We start from the raw sequence: 26,980 nt of genomic DNA on the forward strand, positions 1-26,980 counted from the left end.
TATTAAGGTCGTGGAAAATACAATGGTGATATTGCATTTGAGTTCCCACTGACCATGGGAACACGCCCAGGAATGGACTACATGGAGTATAAGTATGATCCCCACTGGTGGTCAAAGTCGCAAACCTCTAATATTGCCTTCCCTGGAGTATGTCGGTGAAGCCATTATCTAGGTAGTTTGAAGTGTGTTAATAACTTTGCCCGCGCTTAAAGAATCACAGGGTGTCAAATACATCACATTTTACTGGAAGCATGCTAAAGGCACCAATCTCACTGGAGAGGAGTGCAGTAATGCGTCTAGGAAGCTCCTTTGCCAGTACTGCTTAGTTCCAGCGATGTGCATTGCTACATGCAATTGCTACATCTATTATGTGATGCCCTCCTTCAACGAGACGGTGAACAGATTAATGATACACATCAATACCCATCAACATAATGAACGTGCAGGCACATCAAAGGCACTAACTGATAGGACTAGGAAAATGGTGTCCAGGGTGCTAGTGGTGGATTGTAATGCTGGGGCAAGGAAGGTTCAAATGTGTGTGGCAAAAGAAATTGTTATGTCAGCACTAGTGCAAGAAGGTGGTTCCTCACATTTCATTGGGGAACAAGAGTTCATCAACATTGTAGAGGAGATGGGACCATCGGTGGAAGACAGCTGGTAGGCTAATTTGGTTGAGAAATTTGGTTTGTGTTAAATAGTTATTAAAATCTAGATAAGATGCATTGTAATATTTGAACAATTTATTTTTTAGGTTTCAGAGGTCAGTCACTACAGCCTGGCAAGGGCCTTCAAAGGAGAGTTTTGGCTTGGATGCACTTCTAAAAGCTGAAGCGAGAGTGCACTTACGACTTCTTCCATGGAAGCAGGCTCCCAGGTCAAGGGTCCTCATGTGAGAAGTGCTATGTTTTCAAGATGTCCACCATTGGACCCGCTTCATGGTTGGATTTGGTGAATCGAATGCGACGGACTGGCTCTGGTGACCTGCGACATGCATGGATACAATTCGACCACACCCGACGACGAACATCAGATTGGGTGACCATGGCTTGTCATGTATATGATCCAAGGTAGCAAATTACCAATGTAGAGTATTTAGGTGGTTAGAGCAAGCTAATTGTACAACCTGTTAAATGACTATCATTTTCACGCAGCATACAGGATCTTCTCACTATTGTGACATGTGAAATGAAAGAGGAGGATATGGAGGCCCAATGTCTATTTTGGGAATGCATTAATGAAGTGATGGCCAACCATGGTTGTGAGAGGGAAGATTTCTATGGTTTCATGGCAGACAAGGCTCAAGCAAAGTGGAATGCAGTTCGACATGTGTTCAATGGTGGAAAAAGCAATGTCTTGAGACAAATAGGGAGAGGTCTTGCCTATTTCATTGGAAGCAAAGCATGGTTGCCCACACAACAAAGTATGTGTGTGTTACGTCTCAAGGAGAGCACAAAGCAATGTGTAAGAAGTGGCGCATGGCTCCTACCAGCAGCAGTGAAGCTACATCAGTGGAGGCTTGATTGATACGTCAGTGGTGGCGTAGTGGTCATGTGATGGTGGACAGGAATTTGTCAACAATGGACTCTTGGTTGAGCTGGTGGTGGGAAGTGCGCATAGCACATTGGGGTTCAGTCAATCATGACAACAATAGAGAGAAGTAATGATGGTCCAAATACCCCAAGAGCAAACTTAGCAGAAAGCAAGCATGGAAGTTGGCTAGCAAGGGAAGGATATAGATGCAAGATTTCTCTTTACGATGCATGTACTATCGATATGGCGAATGCAATTTTGCAAAGCACAAAGGCAGTCTCTTACACTCAAGGCAAGCACATAGGGAGAGACCCAAGCTTGGAGAAACTAAAAGAACGGTGCTCTACAAGCCTTGCCCAAGTGGTCCGAACAGTTAATCAAGCAACTGAAGGAACACCCATGTACAGGGCGCCTACCCCTCTCACTAGTGACAAAGAAAGTGCACGTCACAAGAGACCATCAAGGGTGGTAATTGATATTGATGATGAGGCCACACATCGACCAGAGTACAACACACATGTAAGAGATCGCAAGTATTCTGGGAGGCCATGGAAGATCAATTTCAAAGAACATGATACAAGAAGAACTCCAAAAAGAACTGCAGAAGTCACAGAGGGCAATGTCATTGAGCGCAAGGTGAATGAAGCAATGTGGGCAATCCGAAGGACATGCATTGGCAGCAAGGTCACATGCAGTGGAACGCCTAGTGGGGGTAAGAGTTGTAGGCAACACATAGTCGCATCTGTTAAGGGTGTGCTTGCACCTTCCTTTGAAGGCTATCGCCACAAGCACCCTAATTGTCTGATTAGACAATGGATGTGGTTCTGCCCTGACCACGTGCTTCATTGCTATATTGTGGACAACAACATAGACCCAAAGCCCAGTCCACCACCCAAGATATGGCCAGTTACTATAGTAGCGAACCTCACAAATGAGGAGGTATATTCATTGTGGGAAGGTGGATACCAAGTGGAGAGCAAGAATGCAGAAGGTGTTGTGTCCACCCCATAGCGTAGCAGTGGGCTTCAAGGTTCTTTACAACTACCACTTCAAAAGATCTACCATATGGGTCCACTACTAACATAGAGGCTGGTGGGTCAAGCATGCGAAATGGCATAAGAGTCAAGTACCGCATGTCGATATTAGAGAAAGCATCTAAGAAAATAAAGGCCGCTTTGAAAATGAAAGATATGGTGGAAGAAGTGCAGAGAGTGGAGCACAGGTATAAAGTTTTCAAGATTAGGAAAATATGATGTGCATGTGAAAGACGAACCGTCTTGTACATGTCCAGATTTTGCAGGTAGAGATGCCAAGAAGAAGCCATGCCTTACATGTAAGCACTTGTATTTTATTTATTCATGTGTGCTAGGCTTAAGCTAGAGAGAGAATATGTTATCCACCAACCTATCCTATCTGACCTTGAGCTTTGCAATGCCTTGTCTTGTAGGAGAACATACCCTAATTTAGACATTTGAATGCAAGGATAATCTGTTGACCTTTGATATTTTGGGATAACTGTTGTGGATGTCACCTCATTGTTGTAGAGGGTTCTATTGCGCAATGTCTATCTCCTTCTCGCTCTTTCCCAAACAAGTTTAAAATATGCATTTTTTATTGTGGTGCCGAAATTTGAGGAAAGAAACCTTTATTAATAACATTAAAAAAACAAATAAAGTTTTAATTTTGAGTGTTGAACCTCTCCCACTACTATAAATATAGAGGCAAGCTCCAAAGCAATTTGTTATACACCATTGCCACCAAGCCTTGTTAGTAGAGTAAAACAACCTAAACCCTCCTTCTTTTTGTTTGTGATGTCCTCATCAAATGTTAGCATTGAAGTTGTTGTTGCGCGTATCCAAAGGAAGGCCACCAATGTGGAGATCAAGCAGAAGACCATAGATGGTGCACAAGCATGGAAAGGTCTCACGTTCTTTCCACTTCCTGGAAACGATGATGCTATTTCTCAAGTTAAGGACAAAGTGGTGGGCTTAATTGCAATTTGGCGAGTCCATGGTTTTATTGATGAATCATCTGAGCATGTTTTGCTAGAGGAAGTACGGAAGGGTACGAACACCATTCGCTTACTTTGTGCCTACACCCCGGAGAACAAGGGAGGCCCATAGTAGTAAAGATGTTGGTTTTTGCATTTCTGTATTTGGAAGGTGTACGTGAATGAACTTGGTTTTATTTTCAATTTAAACCAATAACCCCAATGTAGAGGATGTGATATTGACGTGTTTATGTGTTCACTCCTGCCGAAGTAATTATGTCATGTTGCTCTCTCTATCTTGCTTCGCCCCTTTTTCTTCATCGAGGGGGACTTGGAATTTCTGTAATTGGAAGATGTACGTGAAAAAACTTGGTTTTATTCTCAGTTCAAACCAATAACCTCAATTGTAGGATGTGTCAAATAATTATATCATCTTGCTCTCTCCAACTTACTTCGGCCTTCTCTGTCTTGGGGAAGGGGGGCATCTTTTTGAAATCCGCTCGCCCGATTCCCAAAAAGTGCTCACTCGAAAATGTTCGCCAAAAAAACCCCCCCAGCCACATAATACTTATTTTTCAAGCTAGCTATCATCTTATCTCTTGTCTTTTAGATGGCATGAGAGGGATGAGCAAAGGCCTTAGGAAGCCATAATACTGTGTTGTCCCTTCGTAATAACTATGTGCCTACAACAGTTCCTCCTTAACCCACCACTTCTATGGATACCCAAGGGATTTACTAAAGTTGTATCCATCACTAAGAGGGGAAATAAGAGATGTACGTGAAAAAACTTGGTTTTATTCTCAGTTCAAACCAATAACCTCAATTGTAGGATATGTCAAATAATTATATCATTTTGCTCTCTCCAACTTACTTCGGCCCTCTTTGTCTTAGGGAAGGGGGGCATCTTTTTGGAATCTGCTCGCCCGATTCCCAAAAAGCGCTCACTCGAAAATGTTCGCCAAAAAAACCCCCAACCACATAATACTTATTTTTCAAGCTAGCTATCATCTTGTCTCTTGTCTTTTAGATGGAATGAGAGGGATGAGCAAAGGCCTTAGGAAGCCATAATACTGTGTTGTCCCTTCGTAATAACCATGTGCCTACAATAGTTCCTCCTTAACCCACCACTTCTTTGGATGGTTTGGTCTCTTATTTCTCCTCTTAGTGATGGATACAACTTTAGTAAATCCCTTGGGTATCCATAGATTGCCATTTACGTGAATATAGCACAACGGAAAGATATGTAGCAAAACAAAGTGCAATAGATAGAGAATTTAAAAATTTTGAAATAGGTATAATGTGATGGTGCTGTCCACCCGTGCACTCTTAAGTAAAGCTTAGGTAGCGATATAGACATACTCTGGATAGCGGAAGTACTAAGTGTGGAGGGTGTGGATACTCACAAGCATTGGATACCTTAGCTTGTGATAAGTGTGTCCATATATAGTGCTGAAGGTGGTGTGGTAGATGCGTATACAATGCGGACGATACGCGGTCACTGCCCACATATCAACTATCCAATGCCCACTAATAATGCGGTCATTGCCCACATATCAACTGTCCAATGCCCACTAATAATGAACCTAGGTATCCTAGGGAATATTTTAGGAATATGCCACCTACCTATGTCATGTTATTGAAGCACATACCTCTTTTAAGAGGCATGGTCATGAGGCTTCCTTGATGTTCTTTGCTTTTACCTGAGTCCTTAGGGTCTTAGGTTCTTCATCTTTATCATGAGCATAGTTACTTGCCCATAGGCAAGTTGGAGTGAGGTGGTTTTGGCAGGCATTTTTTACATGTTTTACCCCAAGACTCAGAGACCCTTGGGACAACTCACCTTTTTTGGGTGACTATTCTTATGTCGATATTAATTACTCACTTATGTCCCAATTCATGAATCATAAAGATATGGCTCCTAACTAAGGATATACACACACACACACACACACACACACACACACACACACATACACAAGTACTCAACCCGTGTGTTGCTCGGTATACAAAAGACATTAAGAAACAAAATGCAAGAATGGAAGCCTGAATACAAAAGATCAAATCAAGAATGAAAGCCAAAATACAGAAAGTCAAATCGAAGAGATGTTTTCCTCTTATTTTTTAGAAATCGAGGATTTCTTTTTTCTGTTCTCTCCTTTCCTTGTGCCTGGTATATATATATATATACAATATATACATATATTGTATATATATATACACATTAGTGAGAATATACTAAACGGACGTCTAGAGAGAATACAAAGCAGCGTTATAACACGGATTCCCTGGCCTTTCTTCAATCTGGTTAATTTCTACCTTCTGCGCACTTCCTCCTCCTCTTTAGAAGCCAGCTCTGCCATCGCTTTAGCCATCGTTCTTCCTGTTTTGTTCTGATCGGACAATCTTTCTGCAGTCTTTGAAGCCTCGTGGGTTGGTGGTTTCTCCTTGTTAGGGTTTGGAACCATGAGCGGCGACGAGCTCAGTACAGATTACAGCGATTATGCGGATAGCGTCTATGATGTCGAGTACTGTGCAGATGATGAAGACGGAGACTCTCGCCACAACGATGCAGACGAGCTCTCACACAAGGTGATCTCTGTGCCTTTCCTTGCTGAAATTCCGTGCTGTCGTGTCATTCATCTATTATATGGAATCAGAAGTGGCTTTCATGTCGATCAGGTCATCACGAGGGAGTCTTTGCTGTTGGCACAGGTAGGCATTTGTTGGCCCTTTTGCATTGATTTGATTTTATTGTTTGTAGTCGAAGTTCAGGAACTCTGATGGACCCTAACCCTAACTCTACCCTGACCCTGAACACCTAACTTCTTTGACCCTATGATGTGAGATAGCTGGCCGCACAACACCTATCTGGATAGGTAGCCCAAATTGTATAGTACGGATGTGAGTGTCTGCATCCCTACAGCTAACCCTTAGTTTGCATTTTCTGGTCTTCCTGATCAGAGCAACGACCTGACAAAAGTGGCAGACATGTTTGGCATAAAACAGCAGCATGCTCGGACCCTGCTTATTCATGATCGATGGGATTTTGAAAGACTGAGTGAAAATCTGGCTGAGAAAGGCAAAGACAAGCTGTTTTTGGAAGCAGGGTTGCCACGAGACGCCTCGGCAGGTCCCTGCATGAGATTAGCAGTGCCCTTGTCTGATCCTTTTACATGTGAGACTTGCTTTGAGGAGGTTCCACCAGAAGTAGCCACCACCATGGATTGCGGGCACACCTTTTGCAATGATTGTAAGACCCCATAACCACATACATTTTCTTTTTTAAGGCATCAAAGCACATCTTAAAAACTTTTTTTTTTTGATAGGTTGGACTCAGCACTTCCTCGTGAAAATCCAGGAAGGTCAGAGCCGTCGCATCAAGTGCATGACACATAATTGCGAAGCAATCTGTGATGAAGACGCTATAAGAAATCTCGTCTCTCTGAGGGATCCACAGGCTGCTGAAAAGTTTGAGTGGTTTCTACTCGAGTCCTATATCGAGGACAACAGCAAGGTGAAATGGTGCCCTAGTGTCCCTCACTGTGGTAATGCTATCCGTGTAGAAGGAGAGCCTTACTGCGAGGTCGAATGCATCTGCAGCAAGCAGTTTTGCTTCAATTGTACAGCAGATGCACATTCGCCGTGCTCTTGTTTAATGTGGCAACTGTGGGACAAGAAGTGCAAGGATGAGTCAGAGACTGTGAACTGGCTGACAGTTCACACCAAGCCATGCCCAAAATGTCATAAACCGGTAGAAAAGAATGGCGGCTGCAATTTGGTTGGATGCATTTGTGGTCAGGCCTTTTGGTGAGTCTTATTATCTTTTGCAGAAGCTGTATTTGTGTAGCTCATCGTTTGGAACCCTTTCGCAATTTGGTGGAATTCTATGGTGATCCCATCATAACACTTTGTATCTTAGAATTGCGGTGTGCTCCCTGCTGTGAGCCCATCATGACAATTTGTGCTATGTTGACTATCTTAGTCTTGCCCAGTGCCACCTTAGTCAAATGATGTTTTCTGACCCCTTTTTTTATGATGATCAGCTGGCTGTGTGGGGCAGCAACAGGCAGAGAGCATAACTGGACCAGCATTGACGGTCATAGTTGTGGCCGTTACAAGGAAGACAGGGAAAGGGAGGCTGCTAGGGCAGAGCTGGACTTGAAACGCTACATGCATTATCACTCCAGATGGCAAGCACATATGGAGTCATTAAAGCTCGAAGCCAAACAAAAAGAAGTTGTGCAGGATAAAATTGGAAAATTAGAAGCTAGTGAGTACTTAGTTAAGGACTATAGCTGGCTCACAATTGGGTTACAGCGCCTTTTCCGAGCCCGAAAGGCCCTCTCTTTCTCATATGCATTTGCATTCTTCATGTTTGGGAATGACCTGTTCAAGGATGAGATCACACCAGAAGAGAATGAAATCTGTCAGAATCTTTTTGAGGATCAACAGCAACAATTAGAAGGAACCATTGAGCGACTTTCAAAAGCCATTGAGACGCCGTTTGAGCTCAATGTTGATGACAGCGGAGTTGCAGAAATAAGGTTGCAGGTCATCAATTTGAGTACACTTACAGACACTGTGTGCAGAAAAATGTGAGTTTTTTGGATCATTAGAGCGCCACGGTGTTGGTGTATGGTGTTCAGTAGAACTTACCAAGATCGCATTGGTTGATGCAGGTATGAGTGCATTGAGAATGATTTACTGGGGAAGCTGCAATTGACAACCCATCATATCTCGAAGTATATTTCAAGGGGAGCTGTCAAGGCTTCAGAGATTACAAAAGCAGATGGGGACACAGCATCGGCAGGTTTGTTCAGATTTCTGTGACTGGTAGTGGGTAGTCTTTGTCTTGCTTTCTTTGGGTGGGTTATATAGACATCTTGGTGGCTTTGTTGTTGTCACATGCATGACTCCTCAGATGCATGTGGCATGGCTTCATGAGGACATGTGCAGGGTAGTTCGAATAGTCACGTTTCTGTTTGCGCTAATCTGATAGTGGTGAAATATCTGTACTTTTCACCTCATATGCATCATTCCTAGACAGCAGAGATGCATGCACTACAAACTAGGGCTAGATTTAGCAAAGTGTTGGAGCCATGAGTATGTGGGAGAGTGCCTGCTTATTACAATATTGCAAGTGGATGCAAATATTAAGATAATGTCGTCCATGTTTGAGTAGAAGTGCCCAAGTTTATCAGAATTAAGCCCCAAGAGGAGTGGAAGTTGAAACACAAGCTAGCTAAGAGGAAGGGTGGGAATGATATAATGGCACATGCATTAGGCTTCTGATGCATGTGTCATGATGATAAGGCACTGGAAAAGGTTGATTCTGAGCTCTAATTGAAAAAAGCGATAAGGCCATTGAGTGTACAGTCAGGCAGGAAGGCATTAGGGTAGTGTAGGCCATGCATGTGATGGGAGATTTTAGTGCGTGGAGAAAAGTTTCTGTCAAATCCCCACCGGATCTCCTCGTGGAACGCTCTTGGTACGAGACTCGAAACCTGCAAACAAACCAAACAAACAAGAAGGGGGTGCAGGCCTGCCTCACCTCCCAACCACGACAGCCGTGGGCAAGCCCACAGTCTTGGCTGTCCCCACCAAGCCACGAGCTGAGCTAACTAGGTTGACGTACCGACCAATCTCCACCTCGCGATGTCCCATACCGCCACGAAGCTACCCTCGCGGGCCTCGAGATTGCTGTCGGCCTCGGCTGCGTAAAGTAGGTGCACGTCTGCACTAGATCCAGGCTCCAGACCATAGAGCTCTCACAAATCACGCGAGACTCTATATGACTAATGACTAACCTTGGCCACCCTTTTATAGGCTCTTGGTCGGTCATCGGGCGTCCACACTTGGGCGCCCGCCCGTCCATACTTGGGTGCCCGCCCATTAGTCTATCCCTAACTCAGCTCGCCAATCAGCCTGCCTAGCTCCAAGCTTCCCCAAACCTCGAAGCTAGTCTTGTGTGCATATAGCACACGGTAGATACACACTGTGCACATGACATACTCCCCTTCCTCTAAGAGCTCACTCCCCAGCTCACTAAGAAGCCAGGGTAATCTCTCTGAAGAGTAGTTAATGTCTCCCATGTAGCGTCCTCCTCGACACGATCCTTCCACTTGATCTTGTATTCCGTGATAAGCGTATTACGCAATCTTCTTTCACGAAATCGAACAATCTTTTCAGGTTCGTGCGGAACAAATGTCATGTCCTCGACATCTATGATTTCTTGAGGAGCTGGTCTGTTCCACCCAGTACTTTCTTAAGTCTACTGACATGAAATACAGGATGAACTTTAACATGAGAAGGCAAATCCAATTCATATGCAACTGAACCAATCCGTCGTGTAATACGAAATGGTCCACAGTATCTAGGGGATAATTTCGGAGATCGACCTGTCCGTAAAGTCTCGGAATCTTTCGGAATATGCAAATACACCATCGTTCCTTCAGAGAACTCTCTGGGTGAACGATGTCTATTAGAATAAAATCTGTCTCGGTCTTGAGCACTTCTAATAGATTCCTTCGCAACTTGTAACATTTCTTGCATATGTTGCAAAAAATTACGTGCTGCATCATGCTGAAGTCCTGAGAATCCTACTGTAACAGGTGATCTAGGTTGAAAACCATACATAAGCATGAAAGGACTAAATCCTGTACTCGTATGCTTAGTACTGTTATATGCAAATTCTAACATAGGAAGATAATCCTCCCACGAACTCTGTTTTTTGGATACATATGCTCGAAGCATATCCTCCAAAATCTGATTCACTCTTTTTGTCTGGCCATCAGATTGAGGATGATCTGAGGAACTCAAATTCAAAGTTGTTTCCAACTTCTCAAAAAGAAGTGTCCAAAAATCACTCGTAAACTTAGAGTCCCTATCACTGACTATGTCCTGCGGTAACCCGTACAGTCTAAACAATTGCTCGATAAACTACTGTGCTAATTGCGTAGCTGTAATAGTCTTCCAAGTCGGTAAAAATCTAGCCATTTTTGTCAAGCGATCTACCACAACCCAAATAGAATCGTGGCCTTGATGTGTTCTTGGCAATCTGGTAATAAAATCCATGGAAATATTTTTCCATTTATTACCTGGGATTTGCAAAGGATGCAACAACCCAGCCTGTCTAAAGCGTTCAGCTTTATTTGCCTGACAAATTTGACACTTGAGAACGTAATCTTCTACATACCCTTTTATCTTTGGCCAATAAAAAGTGTGTTTCACTAACGATAGTGTTGTGTGTACCCCAGGGTGTCCAGCAGAAGGGGCGTCGTGACACTCCTTAAGAATCATGGACCTAATGTTCGGAATCTGTGGTACGCAAATTTTGTCATTACGAAATAGTAAACCATTCCAAATCATCCACTGGCCTCCTGCAGCCTGAATGGTAGACTGCTCAGTCATTGAGTCTTGGTTAATCAATGAGCTCCCGTCCTGGATCTTCTGCCAAAATGGACCAAAATAACTATCAGTCTTGCAAAGCCCTCTTCAGTCAGTAGAAATCTCGGTGAACGACAAAGTATTCACCTCTCTAATTCGACTAAGCGCATCTGCGACACTATTCATGGACCCTTTTCGATAACGAATCTCAAAATCAAAATCTTGCATTAACTCAGTCCAGAGCTTTCCTTTCTCTCAAATCATCCGCATCACACATACTTGATTGACTGATAATCAGTCAATACCACAAACTTGGAGCCATATAAATAATGTCTCCAAACCTTGAGAGCATGAATGACAGCATAAAGCTCCTTCTCTCAAGGGTTGGCCAACGAGATTGAGTGTCGTCTAGCTTTTTACTTTCAAAAGCAACAGGTCTACCATCTTGAAATAGAGCAGTCCCAATGACATAGTCACTGGCATCAGTTTCAAGAACATAAGGCCGACTAGGATCGGGTAATGCTAAGATAGGTGTTTTCTTGACTTTATCTTTCAAAAGTCTGAAGGCCATATCCAAATCGTTATTCCAAGTGATAGGCTGATTTGACTTATGTCCACGACCTTTCAATAAGTCGGTCATCGGTAGTGTCACAGATTTTTGAAGAAAAACAACAAAACCGAGAAAAGAACGAAGTTGTTTCACTGTTCGCGGTATAGGCCAGTCCAGAACCTTCTGAACTCAGTCATAGTCGATGCTCAATCCATCTCTAGTGATCTTGTGTCCCAACAAGTAAATGATTTCTGTTATAAAGAACTCACATTTACTTAATTTAGCATATAGTCGATTCTGTCTTAAAATAGATAAGACAATCGTGAGGTGTCTAACATGATCCTCAAGAGTACGACTATATGTCAAAATATCATTCAGGAACACTACCAGAAATTTCCACAAACGTTCACGAAAAAGATGGTTCATCAATTGCTGGAAAGTGGCTGGAGCATTGGTTAACCCAAAAGGTAATACGAGAAATTCGTAATGGCCATACCTAGTCCGAAAGGCGGTTCTTTCGACATGCCTTTCATGAATACATATCTGGTGATAGCCAGTACGTAAATCTATCTTCGTGAAATATTTCGCTCCTGCTAACTGGTCAATCAGGTCATCTGATCTAGGGAGAGGATAACGGTTCTTAATTGTCAGCTTGTTCAATCTCTTGTAATCTATACACATTCTCCAGGTGTTGCCCTTCTTTCTCCTAAGCAACATAGGGGCACCCCAAGGTGATTTACTTGGACGGATCTGACCCATCCTCAAATAATCTTCGAGTTGTTTAGCCAACTCATCTTCCTCAGCTTGGCTCATCCTGTAAGGGGGAATACTGACAGGATGGGCACGAGGGATCAAGTCAATACGATGATCTACTGTCCTTTCAGGTGGTAAACCCGATGGCAGTTCCTTAGGAAATACATCTTGAAACGAATCAAGTATCTTCTGTAATTCTTTGCTTTCAAACACGCTTAATTCATTGACATCCATGGAAGGTATGAGAAATGAAGAAAGTGGAATCAATATACAATGGAAAGCGGTATACAAAGAAGAATCCATTATATTTCCAAAATCAACTGTATTTACAAGAGATCCCTGAGAGGGATGTATACAATCACCTAAAATACTATACTGGGTGTTCCTATGCTGAAAAGAAAAAATATGACTAGATCAATCTATCTGGACTTGAAGAGTCTTAAACCACGCAATCCCTAATAACAAGTCTACATTTTCTATGTGCATAACATAGCATTCCAGAGTATCTTTGTAGTCCTGAATCTGGATTGGAAGCATCTCCACCTTTCGATCCCATACTTGTCTTCCCGCAGGTAGGCGTACCTCATAGGTATGATCGTTGGGTGTCGTATTAAGACTCAATTTTTGCACAAGTTTGTAGTTAACAAAGTTGTGTGAGCTGCCAGGGTCTAGAAGAATGTGAATTCTATGGTCATTCACTTCTCCATAAACTCGGAGAAGATCATGCAAGCCAAAAACTTTAGAGTTGAACAAACAATCAGAACACGAACTAGGGCGAGAAAGTACAGTAACTGACGTACCGGTTAGCTACCTTTGGCTTGGGTCCTGCGTTGGTCTTTGCACCCTTTTGCTTCGGGCACTCGTTATGCATGTGTCCTTTTTCTTCGCAGATAAAACAATGTCCCTCCTTCTTGAGCTTTAAAGCCTTAAGGAATCGTTTCTTCTTCGCTGGTGTCGAACTTGAATTCTTCGAAGGTTGGTCCGAAGACTTCCTTCAGTCGTGTTAGCTATAGGTGCGGAGAACTTTTTTTTTGTGCTTGTTTCCCTACTCGGTAACAGGTTTAGACTTGGAAGAGACCATTGTATCATCATAGATACGAGCTGAATGAATGGCTTCGTCCAATGTTTTGCATTTGTTATTTTTAACCTGTAAACGGTATGAGTCTGGTAAACCAGCTACGAAGAACCCCCAAAAGAGTAGTGGTATCCATCTTTGTAGCTTTCATCTGCAAGTCCCTAAACTTCTGGAGGTAGACCTCATAAGTGAGGTGCTGTGAGATCATGGTCAAAGCTGTCAACCGGGCAACAACATCATAATCATCCTCTTTCTTGAGGAATTCCTTCTTGAAGACGTCTTCAAATTGTGTCCAAGTTGTTGGCTTAGGGTTGAGTTCCTTCCACCAAAGCTTTGCCTGAGAGGAAACCTGCTGCTAATTGGATCTTTTTTCCATCATCATATGGATGAAACTGAAAATGGACCTGCCACTTATGTAGCCATGTGTCCACGATCTCCTTGGTACGTTGCTTTTGCTTGCCCCCGAACGGTTTTGGAGTAATGTTGGGGCCTAAAGCAGAGGCCAAGGTATCCATACCCGAAAGAGTAGATAGGGTAGTGGTCAAGAGAGATATGGAGTTCTGCAAGGCTTGCATCTGGGCGGCGATGCCTGACGTTGCGAAGAAGAAGCTTCAAGAGCTACTTTGAACTCTTGGAAATCAGATTTGGACACACAATCGTCAAAAAGATCGGCATCGGTATCTTCCGTAGCCGGCAAGCCTTCGCGTTCGACAAGGGGCTCCAACTCTGATTCTTGGGTCGACATCTTGAAGAGGACAAGCGGAGAGAAAATTCGATCTTGCACAAGAAAAGTGCGAGTGAACTTGAGAGCTTGAAAACTTGAGAGATGTGTGGCAAGAAGCCCACTTAAGAGGTTTATATAACCTTCCCCAAAAGCAACTTGAGCTTTCGCTTTTGTGTTTTATATATATATTGTGTTATGTTTTCTTAAAAAAAAACACCTTTAACCTTAGGGATCTTTAAACTCTTTAAAAAAAATAAAAAAATCTAAAAAAACCAAAAGCACCCAAATCGGCGAATGCTTTTCTGGATTTTTTTTCCCCTGGAATTAGAGCCACCGCCAGTATGCTGCCGTTGCCTGCGCTGCTGCCCGGTATCCATGGCCGCCTGCGCCATCCTGCCTACGTAGGCGTGGCCCCTGCGTAGGCCTGGGCGCCTGCCTGCGTAGGCGTGGGCGCCTGCCTACCCGCCTGCCCGACTGCATACTTGCGCCTGCAACATCCGGTAGCCCACGTCCAGCATGCCAACGATCCCCAATGTTCACACCTCTCGCTTGCTCTCTCTCTCGCGTTCAACCAAAAGCAAACATGCTTTTTTTTTTCTGTTTTCTCACCCGACTTGTTCATGCAACTGCACAAGCATCTTCAGCCTTCTTCTTGCAAAGCAAAACAACCCTACCATCTACCTACACCCGCATCACGGGTTTCTTTGATGAAAAAGTACATACTTTCTGAAAAAACAGCAGCATGCATAAACAAAACAGCAAGCTTCTTGAACACATACCTTCCTTCGACCTCATCTTCTCTACCTACCGACTTGCTCGTTCACGAGGCATGCTCTGATACCACTGTCAAATCCCCACTGGATCTCCTCGTGGAAGGTACGAGACTCGAAACCTGCAAACAAACCAAACAAACAAGAAGGGGGTGCATGCCTGACTCACGTCCCAACCACGACAGCTGTGGGCAAGCCCACAGTCTTGGCTGTCCCCACCGAGCCACAAGCTGAGCTAACTAGGTTGACGTACCGACCAATCTCCACGTCGCGACGTCCCATACCGCCACGAAGCTACCCTCGCGGGCCTCGAGATTGCTGCCGGCCTCGGCTGCGTAAAGCAGGTGCACGTCTGCACTAGATCCAGGCTCCAGACCATAGAGCTCTCACAAATCACGCGAGACTCTATATGACTAATGACTAAACTTGGCCACCCTTTTATAGGCTCTTGGCCGGTCAGCGCCGATCAGCCTGCCTAGCTCCAAGCTTCCCCAAACCTTGAAGCTAGTCTTGTGTGCGTATAGCACACGGTAGATACACACTGTGTACATGACAGTTTGGACATCAGATTTGGAGCAAGAGAAATCAGAAGCACATAAGATATTGAAAAGAGGTACAAATGGCACAAAAATGTGCTAGAAAAGTACCTTCACCTTGTAGAGCCCAAAAAATGAGTCACGGGGTCTGGAGATTTGATGTATGTTGGAGAATTGGATGAAAGGGATAAAACTGATTGCATAGAGTTTGTCTGCTAAAATTATCTTCATTTATAAAATGCCCGCTTCCCTTTCCCTTTCATTGGTATGTCCAGCCCCCTTTAAGCCCTCCATCAGCAGAAATCAGCCTCTATTGAGTGCCTAGAGGCAGTTCAGAAACAACAGCGAAGAGGAAAAGCTTTTCATCGCCTACAAAACCTGTAGTTGCATATTTGGAGGAGAAGATATCTGTTTGCCAAACAGTTTTTGTAGGTCCGTCTACGTTCAAAGGTAATTTGTTCCCACCATTCCAAGTAAGCTGTTTTGAGTGTCAAATGAAGGATTCAGTTTGTGTATTTTTCCAGTCATTTCCAACAGTTACAGTTTGATATAACCAATTTCTAACATTGTCTTATGAGCAAGAGACAAGAAGAATTTGGCTACTACAATGGAACATTCTGAAGACTTGCCTAAGCATTAAAAGGTTATAAGATGAATTAGTGCTATTAGAGATTCTTAGAAGCTGCTTGAAGTAAGAAGAATAGCACCAGGTTTTACACCAAGCGTCTTCATGGACACTTGAAAAATAAGTTCTTGTTTCTGATTAAAGTATCAAGGACAGACCTAATGAAAACCAAGAAGACCGTGATTCTGAAGGAAACTCGAAGCTGACATTTGGACATTCTATTTGAAGATAAGCAGGGAGGGAATGTCACTGTTAAGATTTATATGTTATGACTACTGAGGCACTCTAGTGGGTAGATTGGGTGAAGTTAAAACCCATTGTTGTAAGTAGGATAATGTCAGTGCAGGCCTTTGATGGGAGACATAAGTGTCTGGAGGCAAGAGGATAAGTATGGACATAAGATTTTGAACAAGATAAATAAGGACCCATTTAGGCAATGGAAAGTGGTACAAGTCGGCTAAAAAATAATAGAGCGAAGTACTGACGTCAGAGTTGAGGCAATAGAAATCAGGATTTGTTTAGCATTGAAAAGTAGTCCAATAAGCCAAAAAGAAGCTAGAAAAAAGTGCCTCCACCCTAGAGTGCATTGAAAAAGAAGGTATGCATTGGTTGTGTTATCAACTTATTTTGCCATTACTTTGTGCAATCAAAAGAGCCAAGAGTATATGACATAAATACAGGCACATAAGTATTAGTATTGGGGAGGAATATTTGCTGTTCGGATCATCATTAATGGAGCTGAAATTCAAGGCTGCTGCTGAGAGAACATGTGCAAAAACGAAGGAGAGAATCTAAAATATATAGCATCGAGAATGTCAAATACCAAGAAGGAAAGCATAGGAAAGTAGGCTAAAAAATAATAGAGCTAAGTACCGACATCAGAGTTGAGGCAATAGAAATCAGGAATTGTTTAGGCATTGAAAAGTAGTCCAATAAGCCAAAAAGAAGCTAGAAATAAGTGCCTCCACTCTAGTGTGCATTGAAAAAGAAGGTATGTGCATTGGTTGTGTTATTTTGCCATAACTTTGTGCAATCAAAAGATCAAAGAGTATATGATGAAAATACAGTCACATATATATTAGTATTGTCGTGGAGGAATATATTTGCCATTCGGATAATCATTAATGGAGCTGCCCACAAGCTTCAAGGCTGCTGCTGAGATGTGCAAAAACGAAGGAAAGAAGCTAAAATATATAGCATCGAGAATGTCAAATACCAAGAAGGAAAGCATAGGCTAACATGACAAATGGTAGGGGCTGGGTGATCTGTAGGAGGCTGGCTGTAGAAGTGTCAGATGGGCTGGCTTAGTGTAGTAGCAAGTGGAGTTGGGTTGCCAAGTGTACGGACATGTGGAGCTGTTTGGTGTTCTAGTAGTTGTAAAGTGTAGAATCCAAATGGCAGCTTGTCCCTGAAAAAGGGCTCACAACTTAGTGCTCACTTACAAAGTGCCTAATGTTCTACTTATGTCCAGTTACGTTGACGTGGTACAACGGGTGCACATGACATTTTATATACCTCCCTTTCTTGTCTAAAATCTTTTGAAAATATGATGCCTTTGCCAATATTACTTCTTATGTTAGTAAAATGATAGGACAGTTAGTTCTTCTCAACTGAACTGAGTGCTGCTTGAATCTTGGGCTAAACAGGGACTTGCACACTTGAGCAAGATCTGTGCATGAGCAGGTTTTCTGAGCTGTGGAGATCCGGAAGACTAAAGCATGAACTAAACAGCAGCAGACTGAGCAGGCTCATTGCAAACATAGGCTCCTGGCTGGTGGAAGGGCTTAATGGCTGCTTTTTGTCCGCCATATCTGATACTTACTTGATGCTCTTGATAGATCTGATACTGGATTACTGGATTGAGTTGCAGATGCTGAAGTGGGCAGAGGAAGTGCCTTTTTACAGGGCAATTAGCCGTTTTATGGGCTGATTGGACCTGTCCAAACTTGTCAGTCTGCCTGCAGCTTGTCCACACATCGGCTCCCAGCACTTGGCCTAACACACTTCAACTTCAGGTGGGCAGCTGTCTACAACAAGGATGGATAAATCCATGAGTGGATCAATCCCTTTGGTCTAGGTACTGACCGATCTTGTCCTCGAGACAAAACATGCACAATAGATCCACTCATTCAACTTATATAGTAATTCCTCCATAAAAGCATGAAGGAGTCACACATGGGATTATAAACTTATACGTGTTTATAACCTTCGGCCATTGTAAACAGCCTGCTTTTTTAATCTTCTAGGTCCCCTTACCCAAGATTAGATCAACTAAATCTATGGTTAGCATTTGGTAGGTAACATGTTGGCTCTTGTGCCATGAACAAATGAGTTAGCCTTGATGTATATCCAAAATTTTGAATGCCAAGGTTTGCATGGGTGCTTTGTTTTGATAGTGTCAAAAATGCATGTAATTTGGTTATGAAAAATTAAGTGTCATGATGAGAGTGCGAGTGGGGAGCATAGTTCTTGTTTTTGAGGTCTTTGAGTTGAATAGATGCCATGGAAGCTTAAAGGACTGTAGTCAGTATCTTTGGTGTGTGTTTACTCCATCATGGGGTTTGTCTTTTAGCTGTTGCAGATACTGAAGGTTTTGTGGGTCGACGGTAGGCACTTGCTTGGTTTAAGGGAGGTCTTGTTCTCATTTCTTAAGCATGTCTTTTTGGCATGGTTGGGCACTTTTCTGCAAGCGATGCTAGAATCATTTTTTGCAAGAGTTGGAAGGCTTGCTAGAGTAGGCAGTGCTGGAACTGAATGCCCTCCACCAGTCAGCCATGCCATTTGTGACTAGATGAGGCACTCATGTCTCTCTATGATGAAGCTTATGGCAGGTCGGTTAGTCCGCTTGTCTGTGATAGATTAGGTATCGCAGGCAGACAGGCAGCCTTGCTACTCATGCCTCTATGATGAGCTTACGGTGGGTGGGTTAGTCAATTTCTGGGTCATGCACACCTTACATGTGCAACATACATAGGCATGCATGCATGCATGCACACAATGTGTGGGAATAAGGTGTCTTTGCTGGTGGTGATTTTGTTTAGGGTGTTTATTCATAAAATTGTCCTTTAGGGCAAGTGCATATGTTACTCGGTGATTGATTTTGATGGGGCTTTTTTATTGTGACAGGGGTTGGAGTCTTAATAGGGGAGAGATCAGAGAGGGTGATTCCGGTACCGCTTGTCGAAAATGATGTCACCACAGAGCAGCTAACTGATTATCGGGAGCCTTCACAAAGGCACAATTCCTCACAACGAGCTGGTAACTCCACTTCCAGAAGAAAAAGGCCCTGGTGTGACATTGATTTGAACATTCCTGTGGAGGATTGTGTAAGGGTTTCCTCAGCTGAGGGCCTTAGTGGGGGTGATGTATCTCAAGATTGACTATGTTTCTTACCCAATCTATCCATTAACGGAATGGATTGACTATGTTTCTTACCCAATCTATCCATTAACAGAATGGTAGAGGGCAGATCGTGTCCCTGATACGGCTTGAAAGAAAATCTACAAGCAGCAAAGGAGGTGTGCCAGTCTGATGCAGCGATACATGAGATGTCCCTTGCTGATATAGGCATAAGATACCTAGGCATAAGATACCAAGTAGTGAAGGTGTCAGTCATGCCGAAATGGAGGGGCTGGATTTTTTCTGGATGGGAAGAGCTGTTCAGGGGAAATTTTGATGTATTTAGATGTGTAAAATTGTAAATCTCAAAATTGGTCTTGTCCCCAATGCACACGGAGTAGTACTGATCTTTGGATACACACCAGATTTGGTGCAAAGCAAAGCTGCTTCGTATCCTTAACACTTACTGCAATGAAGTCACGTGTTTGCACTTTCAAGACATTATCATCCCTACTGGACATTTTAGGGCAACCTCAAATCTAAGGTGGGCACCCATAAAACAGAGTTTGAAAGCTTGTTAGAGGGGTGAAATTTGTAAAAAGATGGTAACTTGTTGTTTTATATCTTGTAGAAGAAACTGCAATGTGTAAGTTCCATGTTTCAATTCTCTCTAGTAAACCGTTTCTTGGCAGCATTTGCTATTTATTGGTCACACTTTAGAAGGCTTGGATATTTGTGGTGCTGACAGGTATGCAAGCAAGGCATATGCTAAGCTGAGAAGCCGGTCTCATCAGGCAGCAATAGGAACAACATTGTTTATGGTACAACAACTATATGGCATGTTGTCCAAGCTTCGCAAACTGCTCATGGATACTAGTTTGAAACAAACCCTTATCAAGATGCTGATGTGGTGTCAAAGGCCTTCTCATTTTTAGGGTTTTTTCAATGTAATATGACCAATATGAGAGTGCATGTCTTGGCAACTGCTCGTCTTGTTCCTGTGAACGACGCTCGCTTGCGTGACATAAGTGGTTCCAGAAGACGCTGTAGTTGTTCCAAAAGATGCTGACACAAGTGGTAAAGTGGAAGTTTTCAACTTTTGATTTATAAAATGTAGCAATCTTGTCATTAATGATCTTTGGCATTACAAATGAGGCATGTTTCACCATAGGCTGTGTTTGAATTCAAAAGAAAGTTTTATGATTCATAGGTGTATTATTTTGTCTGGATAAGGTGTGCACGTGCTTTTGAGAGAGAGAGAGAGAGAGAGAGAGAGAGAGAGAGTTAATGCATTAAAATTCAAGGTAAAGAGAGTAAGAAAAATAGTGAGTTGGGTTCTAGCTTGGCAATCACCAAGAATCTCTCTGATTTATGTGTGCATCAAAATGTTATTTGGATTATGCTTTGATATGTATCTACAACCTCAATAATGCATTCCACCAATCAATATTCGAGAAGTTCATGAGATTCTCCACTACCCTCTTCTTGAAATAAATGCTGAGTTATATTCATCACCTGACCTAAGAGGGATAAGCTTGCCATAACCATGACAGGCTAAAAGGAAGCATGCAATGTCCAAGTGTCACTTGTAAGAATATCATGGGTCAAATTGTCAGAGGTAGTTCGTTTTTTAAAGGTGTGCTATGCTCTTGGTGGTGAACAACACTTACAAGGTTGACACTTTTCTCTCGAACAATGCGTATGATTGAAACAACCCGTAGCTGCTTACTGCACATGTGATGATATTGTACAAGTGGGCTCACATGAGATCTTTGCATGCCATTTCATATGAACCAGCATTTGGTAAAACTACAAAAAATCATGCCATCTGTTGTTTTGATAGAACTTCTTGCGTATGCATATTATGCTTGGATCAAGGATGGTCAACTTATAATGGAGTGAATGTGTAAGTAAATGAAGGTGCTCTGAGCTGAGCCCCAAAAGTTGCATTTAGTACTGCGTGCAAGCAATGGTAAATATGGATTGCCACTATTGGGGCTTTGTTTTGCCCAACTCTAAGCCTCTGCTATGTTTGTGGCAACCCCCCTCTTGGTTGTTGGATCCAAAGTGGGCTAGAACGTAGCTTGTGTGTGTTTTGTCTTGTCTGAGACGAGCTTGGAAGTGCATAGAATGTAAACCAAACGACAAGCTCTAAACTAGTAGGTGCATTAGTGTAGTGTGAGGTGGAAGTGCATAGAATGTAAACCAAACGACAAGCTCTAAACTAGTTTGAAGGTGTCATTGCTCTCATTAGTGTAGAGTATGAGGTGCAACTTCTTGCTTCTTTTTGTAGTAACCATAACCATGGTCGTTCCCAAAACGAACGAAACGTAATTTTGGCTTCGCCCGGGTTCGAACCGGAGACCTTCAGTGTGTTAGACTGATGTGATAACCAACTACACCACGAAACCACTTGCGCTACATATCGTGCTTTTACACTTTTAATACGTAGTAACCCACACACACAACAAGGGAAACCTGCAGTGTACTCCACATGCTTCAGTTTTTACGCACGTGTGGAAGCAAGTTCTAGAACCTGTCCTACAATGCCACGGCTACACATTTCATGTCCTCCGATCTCCCTTTTTACTCCATGCTGTCTTTAATACCCCATTTAAGTTTTCCTTATTATTATTAGACGCTAGGTCTCTCATGCTTTCTTGATCTTTTCATTTTGTGCTGTGAAAGACACCCAAATCGTCTCTTGTCATTTTCCTCATCCTGTGCTTCTTGCATGTATTCTAACAAACCTGTATTAGCTATCTTTTAATAAACCTTAAATACTAGCCTTGTAAAAATTGAGCCACAGATATGGCTTAAGGCTCATTTTATGAATTTTGAAGAGATGGAAAGAAATCAACTTAGAATTCCATGAAACTACTTTAGAATGCTTTGTTAGCATGCATCTAGTGATGGTATAAGTTTTGAAAAAAACCCACGATTTTAAAATTAAAACGAGACGTCTATAAAAAAGTGTGCCTTCAGTTGTTCATAGAAGGTACATGCCAATGTCAATGCCTTGAGTAGATATAGCATAATTTTTGTATCACTTTATAGAAATAGCATGCTTGATATCACTTGACAAATAGAAGAGAGAGAAGCCAAAGCAAAAGGATTGGGGTGCCATGTAATGAATTAAGCTTACTCTTTTCCTTGTGTGATTGGTGATGACTTGAGACCTACCTTAACCAAGGAACACCCCTTGCAAGAAGTGTAATGACTTAAGGTTACTCTTTTCCTTGTGTGATTGGTGATGACTTGAGACCTCCTTTTAACCAAGGAACACCCCTTGCAAGAAGGGGTGTATATTCAGCCCTGAATATGAGTACCAGACTCCTAAAGACACTGTTGGACTGAGTCGTCCCGAGTGATCCTCCCACGTGGTGAGTGTCCCCATAGGCTCTCTATTACAAGGAAATGCCAAATTATGGAGAGATCTTTAGGATTGGATGGAAGGAAATACACAAGCACATGTTAAAGATCTAACGGAGCTTTAAGCCATCACTCAAATACGTATGGACTACCCAAAGTGCCGGTGGAAATGCCAAATTATGGAGAGATCTTTAGGATTGGATGGAAGGAAATATACAAGAAGATATTAAAGATCTAACTGAGCCTTAGGCCATCACTCAAATGCAAAAACTTGTCATGTACTACCCAAAGTGCTAGTTAATAGATTGGAGCTTTAAGGATGATGAACTAAAGTAGAGGAATAAAGGTCATGGCAATCTTGGATGGTGGTTTTGGTGGTTAGCAGTCACCAAGCAGACCTCGGGAAGACCACCCTTGGAAGAGACATGTTTAGTGATGAAGTTATAGATGGGAACATTGTGAAACCAATGGAATTCCTACAAGATATTATATTAAAAACATTTGGGCTAAGCTTCTGACACACACCTTAGTGGTTATAGGTTTCTAACAAGCGAGATCCTACCAAGTCATTCTTGGATGCCCATCCATGAGAGATGCCAAGCTAGTGCATGAGTAGCACACAAATGACATCTACCTTAGAAAGAGGGACCAAACATTAAAGGTCGATGCCCATACACGAGAGATGCCAAGCTAGTGCACTAGTGCATGACTGGGACACAAACCACGTCTACCTTAGGAAGAAGGACCAAACATTAAAGGTTGATGTTTTTACGTTGCATGGATAGAGATGTGTTGGCCCAAGAGTCTGACATGTTCAATGTTGGGTTCGTAATAACAAGCGCTTAGAGGATGAGAAAAATAACAAAAAGTGTATACCACTATCTAAGTCAAGTTAGGGACAAAGTTGCTTCCCTTTACACCATGAGAGCCATAGATGCTCTCCCAAATAGGCTCGACCATGAGTGTTGTCTCCAAAGACCAAGGCCAAAAAAGCCATGCACCTCCTGATGTGTGGCTAGGGTTCCCCACCAAGAATAACATAGAGCTAAAACAAACTCTCATCTATCCAAACCATGCCCACAGTGGCATGACGTATCTGAAGGTGAGTGTGTTTTTTGGGCGAGCTTGGTGGAGGGAGCTTTTACTAGCAACCCTTCTCTCTCTAAGATGTGAACATTCTCTCCCTAGCCCCTTCACCCCACTGGCTTCTCCCATCTCCTCCCACCACCTCCCACCTCCTCTTAGCCCAATCCAAGCTAGCTCCTCCCTTCCCTCCTTCCCACTCTCTGTCTTTGTCTCTCCTACCTCTCCCCCCTCACACCTCTCTCTTTACCTCCCCCCCTCCCCCCTCTCTCTCTTTCCCCTCCTACCATCCTCTCTCTCTCTCTCTCTCTCTCTCTCTCTCTCTCTCTCTCTCTCTCTCTCTTCCTCCCTCCCACACCTCTCTCTCTCTCTCTCTCTCTCTCTCTCTCTCTCTCTCTCTCTCTCTCTCTCTCTCTCTCTCTCTCTCTCTCTCTCTCTCTCTCTCTATTATTTTTAAATTTTTTATAATAAAAGATATATTGCCAAAAATTACTTTACAAATGGCCACATGGCCTCCATGTGATGTACTAGCTTTCCCTCACTAATTACTCCGAACCACAGGTGTAGCTCGAAGTACCCTCATCCAATATATAGCTGTGTCATTCGCCACCAAATGAGTAGGAAGAGACTTGCCACAATAGTAGCCCTTTTATACGACCTATGTGAGCTGTAATACCCACTTTTGCATCAAATATGAAGGCATTCTTAGTTAACTAGATATGCCACAAACCTGTCCACCTGAAAAATGAAAGAAAATTGAATGTTCTGGGTTATCTGGCCCATTCGAAATCTTGCCAAAAATCCAATCTTTAACCTTTACGGGCCTATCTGTCAAACGAAATCCATACGCGAGAAAGGAAATCCCACACCTTCTTTGCCACCACCGGACATGAAATGAAAAGATGTGGACATGTTTCAAGCATCTTTAATTGCTACTATAATTGCACTAGTTCACAAATCGTCAGCTTCTCTAATGTATGATTTTCTAATCGTGGTTTCTTGAATTGGCTAGTCCAATTACCTGACAAGGTTTTCTAATTGTTCGATCGGTGTCTTTTAATGGTCCGATTGGTCATCTCCAATCGTCTGATTGGTGATTTTCCAATCAATCGGCCGTTCCTCTCCAATCATAATCGTCTGATCGTCCTTCTTTAATTGACAATCCAAGAGTTCAATCAACGATTTCTTCTACATCCAATTGGTGATTCTTTATCTTTAATCATTGAAATTATATAATTCAAGGATTACCTATCTCAGAAAGGCAACTTGATAATGAAAATTTGCAAGGAAAGGGGTCCATATATGAACATTTAACAAAATTGCAGGACTTGAGAGAATAACTTCTCAATATTGATGGAGTCATTCCTGAAAAGAACATGATTTATATCATCCTTAATTCTTTTCCCAAATCTTATCTGGATTTCAATACTTCCCTTGAGAGGTAATGTAACCTCTGTAACATATCAGGAGCTTGTTAACTTACTATTACAAAACAGTTTAGAAAGAATGTTTCTGACAGTTCTAGGATCAAACTCTAGCAACAAGGATACAAGTAAGAAATTTTTGTGGAAGACCAATTCTAACAAAACTTTTGAGGCTAAAAGTGATTCCAAAAAGACAAACAAGGTTACTTGTCGGTATTACAAGAAACCTGGCCATGTAATTGAAATTTTCTTCAAACTTCAAAATAAAGAAAAGAAGAAACACGAATCTAACAAAGATTCCAACAGTTCTACCTCAGACAATTAGAGTTCTAAGAAAGAGGAATCTATTAATGTTGTTTTCGTCAAGACTTTTCACTAATGGCTATTTGCAGTTATAATCCTGACCAGGATGCATATCTTAGCGCAACTATCTCTGATAGTTGGTTTCTTGATAGTGGAGAATGTGTAAAGTGGTCACATTGTTACATGTGCCGATAATGCCTCTTACCCCATCGAAGGTATAGGTGAGATAGTTCTCACTACTGTTAGTGGCGAGGATATTTGTCTTGAAAATGTACTTTTTGTTCCAAGAATCAACTTTTTTGCGTCCACTCTAGCAAAAAGGGGGGCTTAATATTGAATTTATAGATGATAATAAACGCATTGTCCGTTGATAGAGAATAGAACAAATAGATTGTGTTTACTAGTGGATCTTTAACCACCACCAATGGTTTGTACAAATTAGATATGTATGACAAGTATGATGTTGCTTATCTAGCAGACACTTCTAATGCAATGAAGGATGCCTAGTTGTGGTATACTAGGTTTTTCCACACTTCTATTGGTGGTTTGATGCTTTGGCACATCAACATTGAATGATGTTAGAGAATCTTGCTCACCTTGATTCACCACCAAGATATGTTAATGAAGGATGCATCCTTGGTAATATTTCTCGCTAGGCTTTTCCAAAGAATGTAGCAGATAGAGTTGATCACAAATTGTAGCTCATACATAGTGATGTGTGTGGTATAATGTGGACTACTTTTTTGGAGGAAATTTATACTTTGTTACATTCATAGCAAATTCGACTGGTCTTACTCTATGAAAGAAAAATAATAGGTATTTTCTTATTTTTAACATTTTGTTACTATGGTTGAAAATGAGACTAGCTTAAAGATTCAAACTCTCCACCATTCCCATAGAGGGGGGTGGGGGGAATATGTCTAATGCATTTAAAGATTTTTTGGCACAAAAAGGCGTTAAGCATCAGTGTACAACTCCTTCTTATAAACCACAAAAAAATGGTGTTGTTGAGAGAAATCAAGAATCTCATGGAAATGGTTAGATGCATGGTTACATATTAGCAGCTTCCACACAAGTTTTGGATGAAAGCAGTTCTCTGTGCTACCTATGTGTTGAATAGGTGCCCCACTAAAGCTTTAAAGACTATTCACTCCTTATGAGGCTTGGTCCAATTGAAAACCTAAGATTGAATCCATGCGTAATTTTGGTCATTTGGCATATGTACATATGCTAGCAAAAAGTAGAACTAAGCTAGGTGACAAGACAATGAATTCACAAAAATTAAGTTTGTAAGACAATTGATTATATGTAAGAATGTTGTCAAAAGAAGCCTTTTTGAATTGATCTCTCCCTTTTAGTAAATTATACTTCTTTGGTTTTAGTTATAATTGCCAAACATTTAATAAGAATTATGTTAGTAATGGGCGCCTACACTATATTGTAAATCCTGTCATTTGATGAGGGAAACTCCCTAAAGATACTCCCAAGTATTGAGCTTTGAAGGAGAGACAAGAGGA

General features: G+C 42.1%; 1 protein-coding gene, 1 non-coding gene and 1 pseudogene across 5 annotated transcripts; 2 read left to right on the forward strand and 1 right to left on the reverse strand.

Moving 5' to 3' along the window:
• Positions 1-1,580: 1,580 nt before the first annotated feature.
• On the forward strand, positions 1,581-2,544 carry LOC147606737 (uncharacterized; annotated as a pseudogene).
• Positions 2,545-5,758: 3,214 nt separating this feature from the next.
• LOC147606738 (putative E3 ubiquitin-protein ligase ARI2) lies at positions 5,759-20,199 on the forward strand. 4 transcript variants are annotated; one of them, XR_015265003.1, is made up of 9 exons: positions 5,759-5,827; positions 5,976-6,112; positions 6,203-6,235; positions 6,485-6,773; positions 6,850-7,330; positions 7,567-8,118; positions 8,203-8,333; positions 17,589-18,019; positions 19,069-19,975. XR_015265003.1 is itself a non-coding variant. In XM_086792305.1 (8 exons), exons 2-8 carry the CDS (start codon positions 5,987-5,989, stop codon positions 19,320-19,322), a joined length of 1,866 nt encoding a protein of 621 aa, XP_086648431.1. In that variant the 5' UTR covers positions 5,759-5,827; positions 5,976-5,986; the 3' UTR covers positions 19,323-19,975. The 4 variants fall into 4 exon arrangements, 2 of the variants coding, with proteins under 2 accessions (XP_086648431.1, XP_086648432.1); XM_086792305.1 differs by lacking the exon at positions 17,589-18,019; XR_015265002.1 differs by lacking the exon at positions 5,759-5,827 and having other exon boundaries at positions 5,829-6,112; positions 17,589-17,957; positions 19,069-19,205.
• A 1,419-nt stretch (positions 20,200-21,618) lies between these two features.
• TRNAV-AAC (transfer RNA valine (anticodon AAC)) lies at positions 21,619-21,692 on the reverse strand. The gene has a single exon. It is a non-coding gene; the product is annotated as a tRNA-Val (tRNA).
• Positions 21,693-26,980: the final 5,288 nt, after the last annotated feature.

Source organism: Cibotium barometz, chromosome 57, assembly GCF_041138505.1.
Source record: "Cibotium barometz isolate CiBa-2024 chromosome 57, ASM4113850v1, whole genome shotgun sequence".
Lineage (NCBI taxonomy): Eukaryota > Viridiplantae > Streptophyta > Polypodiopsida > Cyatheales > Cibotiaceae > Cibotium > Cibotium barometz.

What these genes read in the sequence shown, in the direction of transcription:
- LOC147606738 (XM_086792305.1), top strand. Translation starts at nt 5,987, where the DNA reads ATGAGCGGCGACGAGCTCAGTACAGATTACAGCGATTATGCGGATAGC. An exon ending in CAGACGAGCTCTCACACAAG is followed by an intron (nt 6,113 to 6,202) that starts GTGATCTCTGTG and finishes CATGTCGATCAG; the next exon opens with GTCATCACGAGGGAGTCTTT. An exon ending in GCACACCTTTTGCAATGATT is followed by an intron (nt 6,774 to 6,849) that starts GTAAGACCCCAT and finishes TTTTTTTGATAG; the next exon opens with GTTGGACTCAGCACTTCCTC.